Source organism: Scaptodrosophila lebanonensis, unplaced genomic scaffold, assembly GCF_003285725.1.
Source record: "Scaptodrosophila lebanonensis strain 11010-0011.00,11010-0021.00 unplaced genomic scaffold, SlebRS2 tig00000092-arrow-pilon, whole genome shotgun sequence".
Classification (NCBI taxonomy): domain Eukaryota; kingdom Metazoa; phylum Arthropoda; class Insecta; order Diptera; family Drosophilidae; genus Scaptodrosophila; species Scaptodrosophila lebanonensis.
This window is the reverse complement of record NW_022060566.1, coordinates 2449576-2468907: the sequence shown is the minus strand read 5'-3', so window position 1 is coordinate 2468907 and position 19332 is coordinate 2449576. Positions and strand designations below refer to the sequence as shown.

The following is a 19332-nucleotide window of genomic DNA, read 5'->3' as shown; positions in this document are numbered from 1 at the left end:
CATAAAGGAATTTGTTCAATAATTTTTAGCTCTTGCTCAAGTTTTTTGAAAATATAGCATTCAAACGGAGGAACATTGACGAACATATTTTATGGAGCATCTGCCGCAACTTCCTCTCCTTTCTTCAGGCAAAAATGAGAAAAAAAATCGTATGGATTGGATTAAATAACAGTATCAAAAACAAATTCAAATTCTTAGGTGAGACCATAAATATTTGAACATCTTTATTTGCATTAACTTATTTGTGGACAATCCTCGCACACATCCCTCAACTCCACTCCCCAATTGTAATGGTAAGCTGGAAGGCAGTCAATAATGCTCGTTCGGTGCATATCAACGGAATTTCCAGCCAAAAAATAACTAGGAAATCGTTTTCCTACCGGCCAAGATCAGATCCCAAAAGCTAAAACAAATGCTAGGTGGCTGCAGAACTTCACTCCAGGACCTCCAGGACTGGCGCAACTAATAACCAACTATTTAAATCTAACCTGACCTATGTATAAAGTGGGGTCTCTATTGATAAGTGTCATATGATCTGATCACAAAACATCATTTAGTTAGGTACTTTTTCTTTCAAATGGCATGTAATATTTAGTTTTCATAATTAAAAACTCTGAAAAACCTAACATCTGTGATCACTTATGAACCTAGAAATTGCTAAGCATTTCAAAATATTCATTGCCTCTTAAAAAGCGTCCAATTTAATGTGTCCCAAAAATTGCTGTTCCATCCCGTCGGGAATTTAATTTATTATCCATTAGCACTCTCTTCTGCTTTCAAGAACACCTGCAAGTTTTTATTTCAAGTGTTCAAATATTGTTTATCTTTCAATCATCACATATGGGTCTTATTTTCTTACACGACAGTATGGTATGATATTGGATTTGTAATTCTGCCCAAAAATGCATATTTAAACAACGACTCACATCTAACTTTTATCTTCCCAAAAAAACATCTTATGAGATATTGGAATTAATCCAATCCAATAGTTCCTCTCACTCAAAATTCCATCACATTTAAGTTTTATCTTCCTAAAGACAATTTCATGTGATATTGAATTCGTAATCATTTCGAAAGAACCTTCGACATAACAATACCTAAGCTCCCATTACTTTTGGATCTTATCTTTTCATAAGAATTGAATCTGTAATTCATATCTCTCTTCTTCTTGCAAAGATCAAAATTACACAAAATCGTTCTTTTTTCAAGTCAATTTAATATGGTACATTATTTAGGCGAAGTTATATTGAAAAATATATACTATATACAACATATCTGAGAAGTGCAGAGAAAGGAAGAGAAAGTAAATGCTTAAAATGGCTTCGAAAAAACAGACAAAAATAATCAGCTCGTCGTTCTCTGAATGCACAGAAAAGCGGGATATTTGTGTCGTAGAGAGGAGATAGTCTAGAAGAAACTTATAGAGAATTGAGTGAGAAAAGTGAAGAGTGAAGGCGAGAAGAATAGAGTCAAAAGAGTAAAGAAGAAAGAGAGAGAGAGAGAGCAAGAATTGGAGTAGCAGCCATGAATGTATAGCGAGTTTCAGTCGAGCTATAAAAACAGGGGGAGAATGAATAGCGGAAGGAGAGAGATAGAGCGATAGAGCGTTAGAGAAAAAGAAAAAGAAAAAAGTATTGACTTTGTAGAAAATGTGTAGATGTTTCACAATATTTGCGGATGTATACACTATAGGAATAGGTTAACAACTACTGAGTTAAGTGACTACTACGGGCGTCTCTGGGCGCACGCCTGCGTGTGTGTGGGTGTGTGTGTGAATTGTGAGTGTTTGTGGTTCAGTATGCGTGTGTGTGTGTGTGTGTGGTTTTTAGTTCTTGGCATCCTCTGGATCCTTGTACCAGTCCTCGCAACCGGGCACATTCTCGGGGGCATCACACATCTCAGTCAAATCGTTGTACACCTCTCCTAGTTGGCAGCCCAAATCCCGGGGATCCTCACCGTTCAGGCACACATAGAACTTTTGGCAGTCGGTGGGATGCGGGTACTTCGGATGCGTCACAACTTGACCGCGCGCATCGGTCTTGGGCTGATCCTTGGGGCAGGAGAAGCCACTGTCCGATTTGCCTGCAACAAAACAAAATCCAACCAAACATTTAATAATCCCATCTACATACAAGTATATAGAATCGTAAATTTTCGAGCCACTTACGATCCAAAGGATTGCAGCCCTCACGCTTGGCCGTATCTGGCCAGACACAGGTGCCGGAATATTCATCGAAATGCAGACCGACCGTACACTTCATTTCCAGCGCATCACCCTCGATGCAATTATAGAAAATGTTGCAGACGGCAGAATCCGGATGGGCGAAGAAGCCGTTCTTGCGTGGACAGTATTTGGTAGATTTTGGCTCCTCTGAGTAAGCAAAAAGAGTCAAGGTTCTAATTAATTCTGAACAGCATAGTGTGAAATTTCGATGAAAACTCACGCAGCTCTGTGCGATCCTCGCAGTCCACATTGAAAGGCTGATCGCATTTGTTGATCTTGCGATTGAGAGGATCGAAGACGAGACCATCAGGACAGAGCTTGGCCTTCGCCACACCATCGTCGCAGACATAATATTTGTCGCACTGTTGATCATCGGCGAACTGACCGTTTGGCTTGGGACATTCAAAATTTGTGGCTGTTAAGAAGGAGAAGAGATTGTGGAGTTCGTTAAACTGTTTCACTTTCACTTTGAAAATAGTGTAACAAAAGCGAATGTACGATCGATCCATCGATCAATTGATCAATTCCATCGTTCGTTCGATCGATCGATTCCGCATTCAGCGTCTTTAGTGGTTTGTCTGCCCTGCTCTCCAGCCTGAAGGCAATTGCATAATCGCACCCCCCGTGTCGCACCCACAAGCCAGCACACTACTTCTACTTTGGGTTTGGCCATCTACTCGCCATCCGGTTTCCCACACAGCCGGTTTATAAGGCCGTCCCGTACCTGTTTGTCAGTTTCGGTTTCAGTTTCGGTTTCGCCACTCAGCGTTGCAGCATTTAAATTTCAAACAAAAAAAAAAATAATAATAATAATCACTAACTAACTAAAATGCAAATTCGACCTCAACTTCTCTGTGACATTTGGATTCGCTTTAATGTCAAACAGTTCCCTAACAGCCTGTTACAGACATACATACATATAGTATTAATATATGTACATACATACGGGTATAAAATATAGATATATACGCATAATTCATTTAGTTGCTGATCGTGTGGCGATTAGTGCCAATGCCACACTAATTAGCATAAAGCTGTGATATCTATTCAGTACAAATATTTGCCATAATTTTTTTATGCAAAAATATACACACATATCTTTCTTCTTCCTCTTCCTCTCTTTGTGCTTTAAAAAGAGTTTAAAGGGGAATATTGGTATATTATTTCATTTTGAAATAACGTAAAAGTTTGAAAATACACAGAACCCGTTCTATTATTCCTTTCAAGCAGTTAAAACTGATCGTATTTTAATCGAATATTTGAATATAAATAGAGCTTCAAAGAGATGATAATAATTTCTTTAATTTTAAAAGTAACATGTATGTCACTATAAAGCTTTTATCGCTTTAAAAATATCGAAAATATTAATTTTTATAGATAGAAAACATTCTATTACTTTTTATAGCAAATATTTAATAGTTTTAGGTTCTTCAAAATCAGCTTAAAAACAATATTTTTGATGACACTATTTTATTTTGTTGATAGTTAAAAACTTGTACTCTTAACAAATATTGGCTTATCTTCGAAAATAAACTCGAACATAAAACATATAAGACGATCAGAAAATCACTTTTTCAACAAATTTGTTTATCTTATCAGCCATATTGTACATTGAAATACATATCAGTATAACAATATTTTGCTAGGAACGGCCATTAATGACAGATTAGTTAGAAATACCCAATAGTTGCGAAAAAAAAGAAACAGCTGCACAAGTTTTAAAGCTGATAGTTGGTCTAGCCTCATAGGACTCCTTCCAAACTTAATTTCCTGATCTCCAAATTGAATTTCTGCGAATCAAATCCGATCCTCAATTCTTCATAGGAAATTCTTTAACAATCTTTAATGGTATTATTATTTTTAAAGGCTTACAAATGATAACCAGAAAGAACCTAAATTAATTAAGAGCTCGAAAGAGAACTCATAATGGTATTTAAATCTTAAAAATGGTTTTCATTTCGAGTAGAAGCCGATTGAATAAAAAATAATCGAAGCCTAATTATTTTATAATGCAAAGTACTCTATAGAACCCAGTTTTCATTACATTCTTAAGCCTGCTAATGTCCATACAATTAAGGAAATTAAATAGCAACCAAAATACAAGAACTGAAAAGCATACTCTCCATAAACATATTAATATATTTTTTAATAAATCTTAAAACTGAACTGTCAAGGGGTATTAAAAAGTATCAACTCTGGTTTTCATGAAATGTATACTGTCATTTCGTTTAAATTTCTTCCTAATCCAAAACATTAAAAAAATAAAAGTAAACCCCCTCTCTCTATAAACCATTCCTCTTTAGCTTAAAGAACTTTAAATTTGAATTTTCAATAAAAATTAATATCATTTAATTTGATTTGGATTCTCGGCGCCTATTGAAGCCCTAATTTCAAAGAAGGTAGTCCTCTACAAAAAGTATTATTTTAGCTCAATGTCGAATATTAGTATGATTCTGAATCGGTTAAAAACTAATCAGAAAATATATCATATCCAATAGAAGCGAAAATTAAAGAAAGCTTTAAACTACATTTCTTCAGTTGTGTTTTGTTGCGTTTCGATTGGATTTCCCGAAACCTATTCAAACCCGGCCTCTACATTAATATATAGAGGTGTACTTCGTAATAGTAGTATTGGGTCCCGAAAAGGCTTTAGAACTCACTTGTTGCGGCCACACAGAGTGTCACTGCGAAAATACACAAAACTAGCTTCATTTTGTGAAAATGTAAAAAAAATATGCAATTAACACGAATCAATTGTTTACAAAAGTCCTTAATTAATTTGTTAATTGTTGTTGTTGTTGAAGATAGAGACAAACAAACAAACAAACTAACTAACTATAAAAAAATTGAAAACTTGCTGCACAAAAAGCAGCGAATAAGTCACAACTCAAGCGGGCGATGGTTAAACTTAAACTAACAACGAAACGGCAGAGAGACGCACTTTTGAAGACTTTTTTGTTACCGGTAGTGGGCAGCGACGCTGGCGCTGGCGTTGACGTTGGCGTTGGGGCTGGAGCTGCTGCTGGCATCGTGACAAGGTGCGACCAGATAGGGATGGGAGCGGGCACGGCATCGGGGACGGTAACGGGTACCGGCAGCTCACCTCAACCTGGAGTCCAAAGAGGATGGGGATGGGCAAAACAAACTTGTAATAAAAAGTATAAATAAACCAACTTGCACGTATATAACTACATACATACGAGCATTTATGTATGTACATATGTATTTACATGCATGTATGTATGTAAAAAAGCCCAAGTTGTTGAAAAAGAGGTAAGCAGATGAGAAGACATGCCGCAATAAAATGCCGCGCCATGCTGGGGTGACGACTCGCATGCAAATGTTTAATGATTGGATTCGAACCGTTTCGACCATTCCATCCACTGCAAGCCACTTCACAAAGCCAAATAAAATGTACACACATACATACATACGTACATATATCTACATACTTATGTATATTTGTATGTACTAATAATTGAATGTTAGCGCTATAAGATGGCAAGAATATTCAAAAACTTCGTTCAACAACTTTGGCATTAAAATTTAAATACCACTTAGTATGTTTGTATGTACTCGCTATATGCATGTACCCAAAATTATTCAAAAAGAGTTCAGTTAACGGTAGCATTTCACTTACCAAAACGTTGGCATGCTTACATATCTACTATTTACATTAGACTGACTTCAAAAAGAGTTAAAGAGAGTGTAGTACATACTTGTATGTACAATATGCATGATAAGCATGACGAGGCGGATCGTCTTTTTGAACTCTCGAACTGTTCGAGCTTTCGCCCGTTCGACCGTATGAACAATTATAGTTTTTAAGCCATAATAGCTAAGGACACCAAACTTGGTCTGCCACAGGACTGATCCCTCTTTGTAGTATGTATAACTTTTGTTTACAACTATATTTTAAGTAAGTCTGGTATTTATGACTTTTGGTATAGTGCCGCAAAATGTAGTTACGATCGAAATACATATTGTTATTTTATCTTGGAAAATAATGAAAAATTAATAAAATTCTTGTCCTTTATTTTTTGCTATTAATATCGTCATTATTTACAAATGTATAAACTAAGCAAAATAAAGAAATCCAAATAAATTTAAAAAAATTATAAATTCAAAATGATGCAAAAACCAAAATATGTATGAAAAATAATTTGAGCCTAAACAATGCACAAATAATTGTTCTATCGTTTCGTTCCTGAAACCTTAATAGGTTTCAAAATACAGGCGTTCATACAGTCGAACATTCGAACTACTGTGAAACGCACTTACAGTCATAAACGTTTCTTCGGCTACTAATAAATTTGTACACTTAGTTAACTTTAAATAGATTAGTAACCTTTAAATATTTTAGTAACTTTTGAATATAATTCAGAAGAAAACTATGTAAAAAAAACTATGGTCTGTTACTGTTGCTGTAAAGTAAAATTTCACCATATTGAAAATGTGGAAAATGTACCTCTATAGTGGGTCTTTCAACAAGATAATGGCCAAAATTACAGCTAAGCTATGGTTTTTTAATCTTCTCTAATTAGGAAAACAGCTAGTGCATTGAATTTATTCTCAATGATAGGTAAAAAAAGTTCTTTGATTACTTGAAGAAAAGCCATAAACGTGTACTTTTTATGTTGTTCATATGTTTACATATAAAGCCAAAACTGTCTATCCCAGAAGATCTGTGCAAATTCAAATGCCGACATATTTATAAGGGATTTGAATTATCATATCTACACAGTTCGCTTTTCATTTAAAAATTTGAATGCGGGGCATTGCATGGTTTCTCATATCGAACGAGTCTCACTAATTTGTGCGTTCGTATTAACGTAGTAACAGTTACCTGAAGCGAGCATGGCCTGGCACGACATTACATACAAATATACAGAGAAATATAAACATGGAGATATATGCACAAAAAAAACAAGACATGTTATCCTTGAAACCCACAACCGCTGCCGGCTAAACAATGCAAGCGATGAAATTAACGAACAGAAACTTAAAACATTTAGCAACACAAGTACAGTGAAAACTTCCTAAAGCATTTTTAATTTAATGGTTGAATTGGTTAATTTAAGTTGTCTTTCTTGAAATTAAATCACAAATCAGATTTGTTTATTGTACAAGTATTTCTTTACATTTTTTTTTTATGTTATCCAGCTTGAAAAACCGAATCAGATCTAAGGTGCAATTATACGCTTTTAATACATAAGTGTTCATAAGAAAATATCTTAAAAGTATTGTTATTTCAATCATTCATCAATGAGGATGAACAAATTGAAATATGTTTATTAAAATTTAAGTTTTCAATATTCGTCAAATTATGTTTCATTTGTGTTTGAATTTAAACACATTTTTAAACTTTCTAAATCAAAATCTAATAATTTTGTACAAACTCGCTTTCCCTATTGGACAATTATTTAAAATTTTAATTTTGGTTTTTGATAGTTAGAAAGTCATTTATAACATTTAATTTTTCAGCATACTTGTAATACTTTTCTATTCCTTAAATACTCTTCTTTTTTTGTAAATGAAATGTTCAAAAACAAGAGTTTTTGTACTGTTGAGCTGATATTTAGGCATTTAATTGGTATTCGATTTTTGGTACGCCAATGCGAGCATTCACTGTGCCTAGTTAATTATTAAAACTTTTACTCTCGCTTCATCAATGCCAACGGCAAGACGCGCCCGTCAACCAACCAGTCGAGCAGTCGGCTTGTGGCATCCGAGTTAGCTTCTTAGAAACAATGTGAGCAATTAAAGTGAATTAGCAATTCGTTTGTATATTTAATGCTAATATATACTATGTATGTATATAGAATTTTTTTAAGCAAAACTAGCAAATGCGGTGGTAGGCATATGTATGCGTCAAACCCGGCAGCTGCCGATCTTGCCGGATAGTATTATAATTGGAGCTGGGCGAGTGGCTTTTTTCCCTCTCCTTAACTACTTGAAACCCGTAGCGTAGTCGAAGATTTTGTAATTCAAGGTTTTTTTGCAACAACCATCTGGCAATCGATATGGTCCGGTTTATAAATATAAAAACAAGAAACAGAAACAACGATCGCACGCGAGCTACAAAAACGCACGCATGCACAAGCTTTTAGCCTAAATATGCGTTGTCCACTACTCAGTGATTGTATATGTTTATACATATGTATATATGTATATATATATATATATATTATATATATATATATATATATATCTATATATATATATATCTCTATCATATATATATATATCTATATATTATTATCTCTCTATATAGATCTCTCTATCTCTATATATATATCTATCTCTATATATATCTCTATCTATATCTCTCTATATCCATATGTATATATTGTATTTGTTACGAAATGTGTATACAAAAAGCCCTCATCTTACAATTTATTTGTCACCATTAAGCGCCGATATTTGATGACATCTGCTGCGTTCCCAAAACCACAAAAAAAAGCTTTTCAAAATGGTTATAAAGCGGGCTTAATTAAAACAAACTATATACTTGGACTTGATCGCCGGTGCCAAATCCATATTGGCAGTTAATTTTGTTATTTTGGGGTCAATGCTCATTCATGTATGAAATGAAATACGAAAGAAAAAAGAAATTAAATCGCCTAACTATTTAAATGCTACCTACATACGCAGTTACAAACAATGCCAAGTACTATCAATACTAAACAGCTTTGTTGCATTAAGCCAACAGACAAATCCGCATTCTTAACAGCTTTCTATTTTCAAAACGTTCTTTACACACGCCTTGCATATTAAACGAAAAACGAAAAAAAAAGTTATACCAAGCAATTCAAATATTCTGTCAGTGCTGCCATACATATTTACAAACTGCCACCTATCGGCGTTTAACCAATGGGCGTACGATTACGACTGCGATGACGATAGTTTGAGCGACTGCGATTACTTTGCAGTGTATTCGCAAAACATTCGTGTCGTACCTTTGTAGATGAAAAATGTTTTTTGAGTGCTAAATCTGCAATAAACAAACGTGCAAACAATAGCAAAGGGCTCAAAGGTACGCCAAATAGTCAAATTAACAAATGGTGTCTGTGTATAATTTGTAAATGCGGAACAAAAAATTGCAGTGCACTCACTGCTTATTGACGTTATTGATTTTACGCGAGCCAGAAGCAAAGAAAAAAGTTTAGCTCCTTTATCATTTGTATAAGTTAAAAAAATGTAAAGCTGCCAGAAGTTAGTAAGCAATTGGCCATGCACAATTACAAACTTTCTTTCGTGTCGACGCATACGCCTATTTACCATTTGGTGTTACTACCATTTGGCCAATTGGTGACATCATCATCATTAAGCCACCTTTGCATACACATATTGTTTTACATATGAAAACTATTTGATTTGCAGAGAGCAAAGCTTAAGTAGCATTCAAACATATTGTAGAGGCAAAAGGCGTTCGCCGACTCAAACACACATATTAATCGTTTGTTTCAAACGACAAAAAGATGGACCGCAAGGCTGAATTGGAACGCAAAAAGGCCAAATTGGCTGCATTGCGTGAGGAGAAAGATCGACGTCGACGAGAAAAGGAGATCAAGGATATGGAAGAGGCAGCTGGACGCATTGGAGGCGGCGCTGGCATAGACAAAGATCAACGCAAGTATGTTTTTAATATGTATATATATATATGTGTGTATATATGTTGGAAATATGATTCATTGCTTGTTGGCTGTTTGCTTCATAGGGACTTGGATGAAATGCTGTCTTCGTTGGGTGTTGCGCCTGTCTCGGAAGTGCTGTCCTCGCTATCTTCGGTGAACTCGTTGACATCAGATAATTCCAATACACAAACGCCCGATGCCAGTCTGCAGGCCAATGTTAATGGTCAAAGGTAAAACTTGTTATTATTGTATAGTATATGTTTATGAAAATGGTATTCAAAATTAAAATTTGCAGTGGCGGCAAGAAACAGCCGCTTAATTTGAGCGTCTACAATGTGCAAGCTACAAACATTCCACCAAAGGAAACACTCGTCTACTCAAAGCAAACACAAACCACCAGCACTGGTGGCCACGAACGTGATGGTGCGTATTATTAAATGCCAATTGCGAATTGCGATAAACCCGTAGTTCATTGTTTAGTGTATGAAGCAAACCCAAAATTTCCATAGTTGTGATTATAGTTATTAATCATTATAGTAATATTATAACTCAGATTTTATGTAACTGTCTCCCTCCGCCTCGCCTTTCTAGTCTTCCTGCTACTGTTTGCTGTTCTTAATTCTTATACTATGTACTTACTTTTAACTAACCTGTATGCTTAGGATGCTATCCTGCTGCTGCCCTGTCTGGTCTTTGCTGCATGTTCTCGCTGCCAGCACCACAGCCACCAAATGTCCAAACGCGTCCAATTCTTTATCCCCCCATCCCATTTAAATTGGGCTTTTTTGTTGCGCATTAATGCATTCCAATCAGTAATCCCCCATCGAATATAATAATGTACAAACATTTTGAAGTAACAACATTGCAAGCATTTCATAGTGAAATAAAATAACAAATACAGTTCTTTCTTGCCACTCCTCGCCTCTGTCAGGATATATGGAGGATTGGTGGCGTCCACGTAAAGGTATTAATATTAAGTCTAACCAATTAATCGTACATATAAAACAGCACTCGATTCGATCTGGTAATGATGTCGTTAAGTCAACATTTGTCATTTAGTTTAACTTTTTTTAAAATTTAATTCGCCATTTAAATTTCTTTAGTTGCTGTCGTCCCCATGCGCTTTCTTCTCATTGACAATTAATTCATTCACCGAGCCTTTTGCTTTTTCCCGTCTTTCGCGCTCTCTGGTCAATCACACACACACACACCCCCTCACTCATATGCTTTCTTTTCATTGACCCTCCACGACCATGATCCATCGAGCCTTTTGCTTTTTCCCCCTCTCTTGCTCTCTCTCTGGTTGATCACCACACACACATACACACACACGCGCGCAAATGTACGCACCACTTGCGTTTGTTTGATTCATCTTTTAAACTAATGCATTTCCCTTTTAGACTTATGGCATTAATTGAGCGCATTTAATAATTTGTCTCTTTACTCTCTCTTCCCCTTTATCTGTTTTTGGCACGCACACAAAAATAAAAACTGCAGCTCATGCTACGGATTATTATGGTGAGTCGTTTGTTGAGATTTGTATTTACATTTTGATACTTCTATTTTCTTGTTTTATCGATTTATTAGTTTGTTTTGTTTTTGTTTGTATGTATGTAGTTGTAAGCTCCTATAATATCTATTTATGTATGCGTGTAGTTGTAGCTTGGTTTCACGAACGATCTGTAAACTGTAGGCTCTCAAACAACCTATCCATTCTATACTACATATGTATATCAACCTGATAAATATGTACTTACCTCCCTCTATGTGCATAAAATATATATTGCATTTCGCTGTAGTTTAGTATTTATTTCGCGCTCTCCTCATGCCCAATACATTATCCTATCTATATCTATGTAGTTACTATCCTATAGTATGTATAGAAAGTGCTGATTTCGAGCTTTTAACTTTTACTTTGTTGTGGTTTTTTTGTTTCAAATGCAGGCGTATAGTTTGAATTTGTTTTTGTTTTGTTTTTTCTTCTTCTGCCACATACGATGCGATGATGTAATTAATGGATACATCATCAGATTTATGTGGATTGGTTATATCTTCATTTTTTTTAAACAAAAAATAGCTCTGCAAGAGATTGAGTTTCTATGAGATATTATGTATGAATTTTTATATGTAAACTTATTTAATGAAACGAATATATATATACATATACCAATATTGTTCAACTCCACCCAATTTATAAGTTTGTAACTCGTTTAAGTAGTTGCTGTATGCATTTTAAGTTTTATTTAAGCCCCAACAACAGTCGAGTTCAGTTCTATTATTAATTTATCTAAGCCAGTGGTGTGCGCGTTTACAAAAAACCTTAAATAGACGCTCAAATTATTGATATGTTACGTTATAATTATTATTATTACAATTATTATTTAATTAAGTTCTTATCATTAACCATTTTGTGTATGTAAATGGAGAAATGTCTTAAAGAGTGTGGGGTGCGAATGTTTCATATTTAATCCATAATTCGGTCCACTTTATAGAATCGATCATATTTGTAGTTACTTAATGCAAATATTCAAAAAATAAATATAAAACTCAACAATAATAATACCAGAAATTCAAAGCTAACTAACTCAATGCAACAATATTTCCAATTTAAATATTCAATTCAAAATATTTAAGCACTTTTTATTTTAAAAATTTTTAAATAAAATCTGATAACTTTTAGCTTTATGCTTGAGACATTTCTCTATTATCGACATACATAATCTACTTATGATCAGCTAGTCATGCAACTCCTTCACAAATGTGTTACGTAAGTCTAAACAAAATGGACGCCATACACCCACTCTCTCACACATACACGCACACTACTTGCATGTCGAAACAAGCGCAAATAATTTCTTATTCATGTAGAAAACGCACTTCAAACAAACTTACTGCCAAAGCAATAAATACTAGATGCAAAAATAATTACATTTATAATACTTCTTTCGGTAGGAGAGATAGATGCTGACCAATAATTTGTTTGGACAGCTCTTCCATCACGATTCAACTACAATGTTTATTGGTCACACTACGGAAAATTTGTAAAACATAAACCGGGCAAGCTATTTAATAAGCTGGTTTTATTCGCAGTCGTCACTCAATTACCTTCTTGACAGATTATTGCTCAACACAACCAGTATCTATCAATAGGCAGTAACAAATAATTGTTACAGAGACTCTAACTCTTTTGAAAATTTGTTCGTCACGAAGAAACGAACGGGGCCAGCAATTTGTAAAATTTTTCTATAACGAACACCCCGCGGAGCAAAGAAAGAATTGTCACTTCTGGTATTTATATTTTGGCAGCAGTTTTTTTGTTTTGCAGTGCGCAATACAAGATTTTTTATGAAGAAAGTACTTTTTTTATATGATTTAATAGCGCTATGAAATAAGAATGTTTGCGCAACGTTTTCTTTAGTGTTCATCATGCGCGCCGCTCCTGTGTGCTAATATTTGTTTACATATACTCCATAGAAAGGAGCGAGAACAACAAATTACATAGTACTGCTATGTTTTATCATTGTTTTTAAACCTTCTTTTTAACACATTTACTCGTACATAAAACCTATATATATTTTTACATGGTTTATGCATTGCAAGCTGAACGGGCGGTATGTTTAGGCCAAAATATTGGGCCACCAATGCTAATACATATGTATGTAATTTTTAATTTTAAATTCAACAACAACAAAAACTACATAAAACAAAAAATCTTTTAAAAAACAAAAAATATCAACAACAATACAATGCATATTGTATGTACAATATATACCTATATTTCTTTATATTTCTTCAAGATGAATACAATCTTAATCCGGGTTTAGAGTGGGAGGATGAATTCACAGGTAGGTACACCCCACGAGGCGGTGCCCTATGCTCGCCCAAATATATTTTGAGCAGTGACGGAATCGACATGAAACAAAATAGGAACGCAAGAATTCACTTCAAATAATATACAATATAAAATATGAACAAAATATTAATTTAAATTAAATAAATATAACTACATATACGTAAATTGTTAGACCCAGCTAGAGACGAAAACCGAAAGAGCTCCATGTAAATCTGAATCACGAGCCGCACAAACTATTACCTACACTTTCACGGAATCCTTCCCATAAAAACAAACACTTAAAGACCCGAACGTGCCGTTGTTTTACAGACTGATTGAGGCTAGAGTGCCTATTGAAGAAAGACACTAAAATATGAAGGCTAAAAATGTTGTCATATTTGATAGACTCTCTTCAATCACTCGCCCGATGCCTGTTTCTATACCTTAAAACCCCAAAAATCATGCGCATGTGTGTGTTCATACTATTTGCTAACCTGATAATCTGAAAGCCATTCGTCATTCCCATCATATTGTCAGCTAATCCATACTATATTACCTTTACTATAACTGCATATATATTGTGTTAACAATTTAACTGTAAACCTAAACCCGAAATATCATTCAGAATTGTCTTTCCTCATAAATTTGGAGAGGCGAACAAAATTTTAATTGGAGCTACAGATATACGACATATTTAGATTTCCGGCTTAAGTTGTTATTTTCTATTTTCACTTTGGTTTCTTCAAATTGTTATAAATCAATCGTAACGTGAGGTTGAGTGGGGAGGGCGTTTAGAAATTTAAATTCGACATTTCGATAAACTTCAAGTTCTTGTGTTTTTCTTTTGTTTCCTATGCTTCTGTTTCTTATTGTTAACCGTTAACCGTTGCTTGTGTTCGTTTAATTACAACAACACTCTAGTCTCCACACGCACTTGCGCCTGCGCTCACTCCGACTCATACGCACGCACGCACTCTCAATTACCAATACCGTTACTGGACAATGCGGCGGCTCTCTTAAATGCACCTGCATACTCATAAACACGTACATACATACATGCAAATGTACATATGTACATACATACATACGTATATGTATATGTACATACATACATATTTTGTGCAGATAACATGCGACTTTGTCAATAATAATTTTAAATGTTAAACATACATACCATACGTAATAAATTTTAGCATAATTAAATTATTATTAAGTGCAATTTTATAAACTGGGTGGAGAAATATGCAGAACTGAAACTGAATTTAAAAAACATAAATGTGAAAGAAAAGAGAACAGGTGTACAAAAACAACAACAACAAGAATTACTCTTTCATATTAATTATTATTTAACAACACACACACACAGCTATGTTTGTATGTACATATGTATATATTGGATACGTATTACATATGTACATACATTAGTGCAAAAATAAACAATTTAGATTTACATATATATAATTGGCTTTGTATATACCATACATACATACATATGTATATTCGAATATAACAGCATTTGCAACGCTCATCGTTTTAACCATCATGCCTCAAACACAACACAGACACACGCACACACACATACATCCACATCCATACAAATCAAATACATATATATTTCTTTTTTGAAAAAGGACGCTCGCACTAGCGTTGTGCACTCCCCTGCCCGCCCGTTGTGATCTTGAGTCCGGAAAATACAAAATATGCAACTCTGACCATATAAAGCTTTCATGCATTTCGTATAAAAGAGAGAGAAAGAGTAAAAAAGAAAAGGAGAGACACGCATTTAGCTGCTTACTGTTCTCATCTCTCAGATGTAATAAATTCAATAGGCGAATGTATGACATCATAAATGGATCATCTCATTTAAATAAAAAGATGAAGAAACGCATTTAGCTGCATACTCTTCTAGTGTCCAACATTAGTGACGTCAATAATGTTTAATTTCTTTTGTATCCGCCTAAAATGTATGTCGAAAATTACTGCATTTGTGACAACATTCAAAGATATCTCTTAATTGGCCGACAAAAATTAACTTGTGACATTACACTTAACAAATTGTTTTTACAATTTCAAAAGAAGAATTTGAATAACTTATTCAATGTCAAAAGCCCCATTTCAACAATAATTGCATTCTAATTTTGTGCATAAAAGTATTATATTAAAGTGTCTAATGTGTTATGCTCCCGCTATTCAAACGAAACTTCTAATACGCTGAAAATAAAGTCCATAAAATGGCGTCACTAGTATTGATAATATATAATGCAAAAGTTACCCAATCATTTCATTCTAAATTCATAGTAAATCAAATAATGATTTTTTTGTAGAGTCCTGCATTTTCACAACGTACTCCTCCTCCCTTTTTATCTTCCAACTTTTTCTTAACAAATTAAACGTATGTGTTTGTGGGCGTTTGTTTGTGAGAGGTTCTTCGTGATGGCCCCAGAGATGGTCACCGAAGCCAAACACAGGCCACTGTTTTATACATTCTATGTACGTGATCCAATTAGCCACACTGCACACTCGAAACTCATATATCACCCAACACCACCCACGAAAATCGAAAACCTCAAAAACAAAACCAAGTTCAGGAGAGAGCCACAAAACTAATTGAAAAATAAAATAAAAATGAAACATAAACGCCACAAAAGTAAAGCCATTTGTAAAGTGCAAAAACATTTAAAATCGAAAGAAAAGCAAAGAAAAGCAGCAAGAAAGTAGAATTGTTCCTGTTCTGTCGATTGTCATGTTCCTCTAGCTGTTTTAGCTTTATACCTTAAACAGTGCTTGCATTTGATGCCCAAGGAGACGACGAAGAGAGCTCGCTGCCCCATCTGGACCATGGCTTTAGCTCAAAGCTGCCGCCAGGATATCTGACGCATGGTCTGCCCACGGTTAAAGATGTCGCACCAGCCATCACGCCACTGGAGCAAAAGAAGGAGCAGGAAGAGAAGAAGGAAGGTAAGTAGATACATATATTATGGTTTCAAGAAAACATAGAAACCAATTCCGAATTCAATTTAATTGTGTGCAATCGAAATTGTTAAATGTGTTCAATATTGAACAACTTGAGTTTTTGACGTCACAAAGATGGAATTCGGAAAGAAACTTCAGTAACACGAATGATTTAAACCTTTGCTGGAACTTGCAGTAAAGGAGCTTTCCGAGGAGCAAAAACAAATGATTATCTTGTCGGAGGACTTCCAAAGGTTTGTATTGCGCGCCGGTCGCGTTATCGAGCGCGCCCTCTCCGAGAATGTGGACATCTATACCGACTATATTGGCTGCGGCGACAACGAGGAGGCCAACGACGAACGTTCCCATGCACGGCTTTCCCTAAATCGCGTTTTCTACGACGAGCGATGGTCGAAGAACCGTTGCATCACCAGCATGGATTGGTCGACACACTTCCCGGAACTGGTGTTGGCATCGTATCACAATAACGACGAGTCTCCCAACGAGCCGGACGGCGTTGTTATGGTTTGGAATACCAAATTTAAAAAACAAACGCCCGAGGATGTCTTCCACTGCCAGAGTGCGGTGATGTCCACCTGTTTCGCCAAATTTAATCCCAATCTGATACTCGGCGGCACCTATTCGGGCCAAATAGTTTTGTGGGACAATCGTGTCCAGAAACGTACACCCATGCAGCGCACACCCCTCAGCGCAGCGGCACACACACACCCAGTATACAGTCTCCAAATGGTGGGTACCCAGAACGCGCACAATGTCATCTCAATATCGTCGGATGGCAAATTGTGCTCCTGGTCCCTGGACATGCTGTCCCAGCCGCAGGACACCCTCGAGCTCCAGCAGCGTCAGTCAAAGGCTATTGCCATCACATGCATGGCATTCCCAGCAAATGAGATTAACAGCCTTGTTATGGGCAGTGAGGATGGCTACGTTTATTCGGGTATGTGATAGACACTCCATTTGTCGACTCTCTCCCTTACTCTCTTTCTTTCTTTCACACAGCCTCACGTCACGGTCTGCGCTCAGGCGTCAACGAAGTATTCGAACGCCACTTGGGTCCCATTACGGGCATATCGACGCACTATAACCAGTCATCTCCTGACTTTGGTCACTTGTTCCTTACCTCGTCCATTGATTGGACTATTAAGCTGTGGTCTCTTAAGGTATAACCCTTGTTTTGGCAATTAATTTAATTGAAATTTGAATTTAAAGAACTAATTATGAATCATGTGCTTTGCAGGACACGAAACCATTGTACTCGTTCGAGGATAACTCTGACTATGTTATGGACGTCGCTTGGTCGCCCATTCATCCCGCACTTTTCGCCGCTGTCGATGGTAGCGGTCGCCTTGATTTATGGAACCTTAATCAGGATACTGAAGTACCAACGGCATCGATTGTAGTCGACGGTGCGCCGGCGCTCAACCGCGTTTCCTGGACACCATCCGGGCTGCATGTCACCATCGGCGATGAGGCCGGCAAGCTATATGTTTACGATGTGGCTGAGCATCTGGCGCAACCGTCTCGCGATGAATGGTCGCGATTCAATACGACGCTAAACGAACTCAAGATGAATCAGAGCGATGAGATCTAAGCTAACAAAACAATTTCAAGGGCTCCTGCTGCCAACTTGGTTTAAACTTATATCATCGGCCAGAGGGAATAATCGAAACTGCTTTGAAACAGATTTAAAGACTTTCTCTGAACTAAGTTTATTATGATTCATATTATTTTCATATCGTTTTATGGCAGTTCTGTTCCTAAACTCTTTCAAATAGTTTTATTGTTTCGCCCGTTTTTCCAATGCTCAGCATTTGTTTAAATGTTCTTTCTCTATTAGGTTTCGAAAGTATTAGAAATGCGGCAATTTGAAAACTTCTATACAATCTGGTCCTTTTTTCTGGCGCTGATTAATTTATTGTGTGTATTATTATTTACCATTTTCCCCTTCTCTGTGTAAAAAACGAACTTTTGTTTCACATTCATAATTGCTAAGCAAACATTTGATGTACAGCGCAGTTCGCAGGTCAGTTCGAGGCACGCAAAAGTATAGAAAGGAACAAAAAATTTAATACAATGAATATAATTTGCACAGGCAATTAATTTATATTATGTACATACATACAGACATACATATTTACACAAATTATATAGGAAACCATTAAAAGAAGAAAGTATATTAAAAAACGAAAAACAACAAATAAAAGAATTGAAAAATAAACAAAAGCGAAGCCTATTCATCATATGTATCCATCTAATTAACAGGCGGCTATTAAACACAATGAAATAAATACAATTTATATAAGAACACAACCAGAAATCCTTTCACTGGACGGGATCAGTTCCTCAGATCACCAACTGGGAATGAAGTAACGATTTATTTATGACTAAGTAAGCTAAAAATAATTTTCAATTTCTATGAAAGAATTTTCCAACGCACATTTTGGACAGTTTGGAATAACTTTCAAGTGCTATGAAAGAATTTTCCAACGCAGATATTTGACAATTTGGAATTAGAAAACGGAAAAAGGCCTGATACAGGGGTTTCCGATTTGGTTCGAAATTTTCGGAATCGATTGGAAGAAGAGTACACATTTGTAAGCTAATTGGAGAGATTAAGTGAACTTAATATCATTCGAACTCATTCAAATAATGGTACTGAATCCAAA

General features: G+C 35.6%; 2 protein-coding genes across 12 annotated transcripts; one reads left to right on the top strand and one right to left on the bottom strand.

The window, feature by feature from the left end:
* Positions 1–1281: 1281 nt before the first annotated feature.
* On the bottom strand, positions 1282–5005 carry LOC115627199 (protein obstructor-E). Its single transcript, XM_030522817.1, has 4 exons — positions 4885–5005; positions 2445–2639; positions 2168–2371; positions 1282–2082 (listed from the first exon to the last, which is right to left on the bottom strand). Exons 1-4 carry the CDS (start codon positions 4934–4936, stop codon positions 1826–1828), a joined length of 708 nt encoding a protein of 235 aa, XP_030378677.1. The 5' UTR covers positions 4937–5005; the 3' UTR covers positions 1282–1825.
* Positions 5006–9139: 4134 nt separating this feature from the next.
* Positions 9140–18937, top strand: LOC115627428 (cytoplasmic dynein 1 intermediate chain). Of its 11 annotated transcripts, none has more exons than XM_030523106.1 (11): positions 9140–9260; positions 9608–9860; positions 9945–10091; positions 10157–10284; positions 10793–10825; positions 11359–11379; positions 13686–13706; positions 16499–16651; positions 16842–17603; positions 17666–17826; positions 17904–18937. In XM_030523106.1, the coding sequence occupies exons 2-11, from the start codon at positions 9706–9708 to the stop codon at positions 18255–18257; spliced, it is 1935 nt and encodes a 644-aa protein (XP_030378966.1). In that variant the 5' UTR covers positions 9140–9260; positions 9608–9705; the 3' UTR covers positions 18258–18937. The 11 variants fall into 11 exon arrangements, with proteins under 11 accessions (XP_030378966.1, XP_030378965.1, XP_030378963.1 ...); XM_030523105.1 differs by having other exon boundaries at positions 16496–16651; XM_030523103.1 differs by having other exon boundaries at positions 13659–13706.
* The last annotated feature ends 395 nt before the right edge of the window (positions 18938–19332 follow it).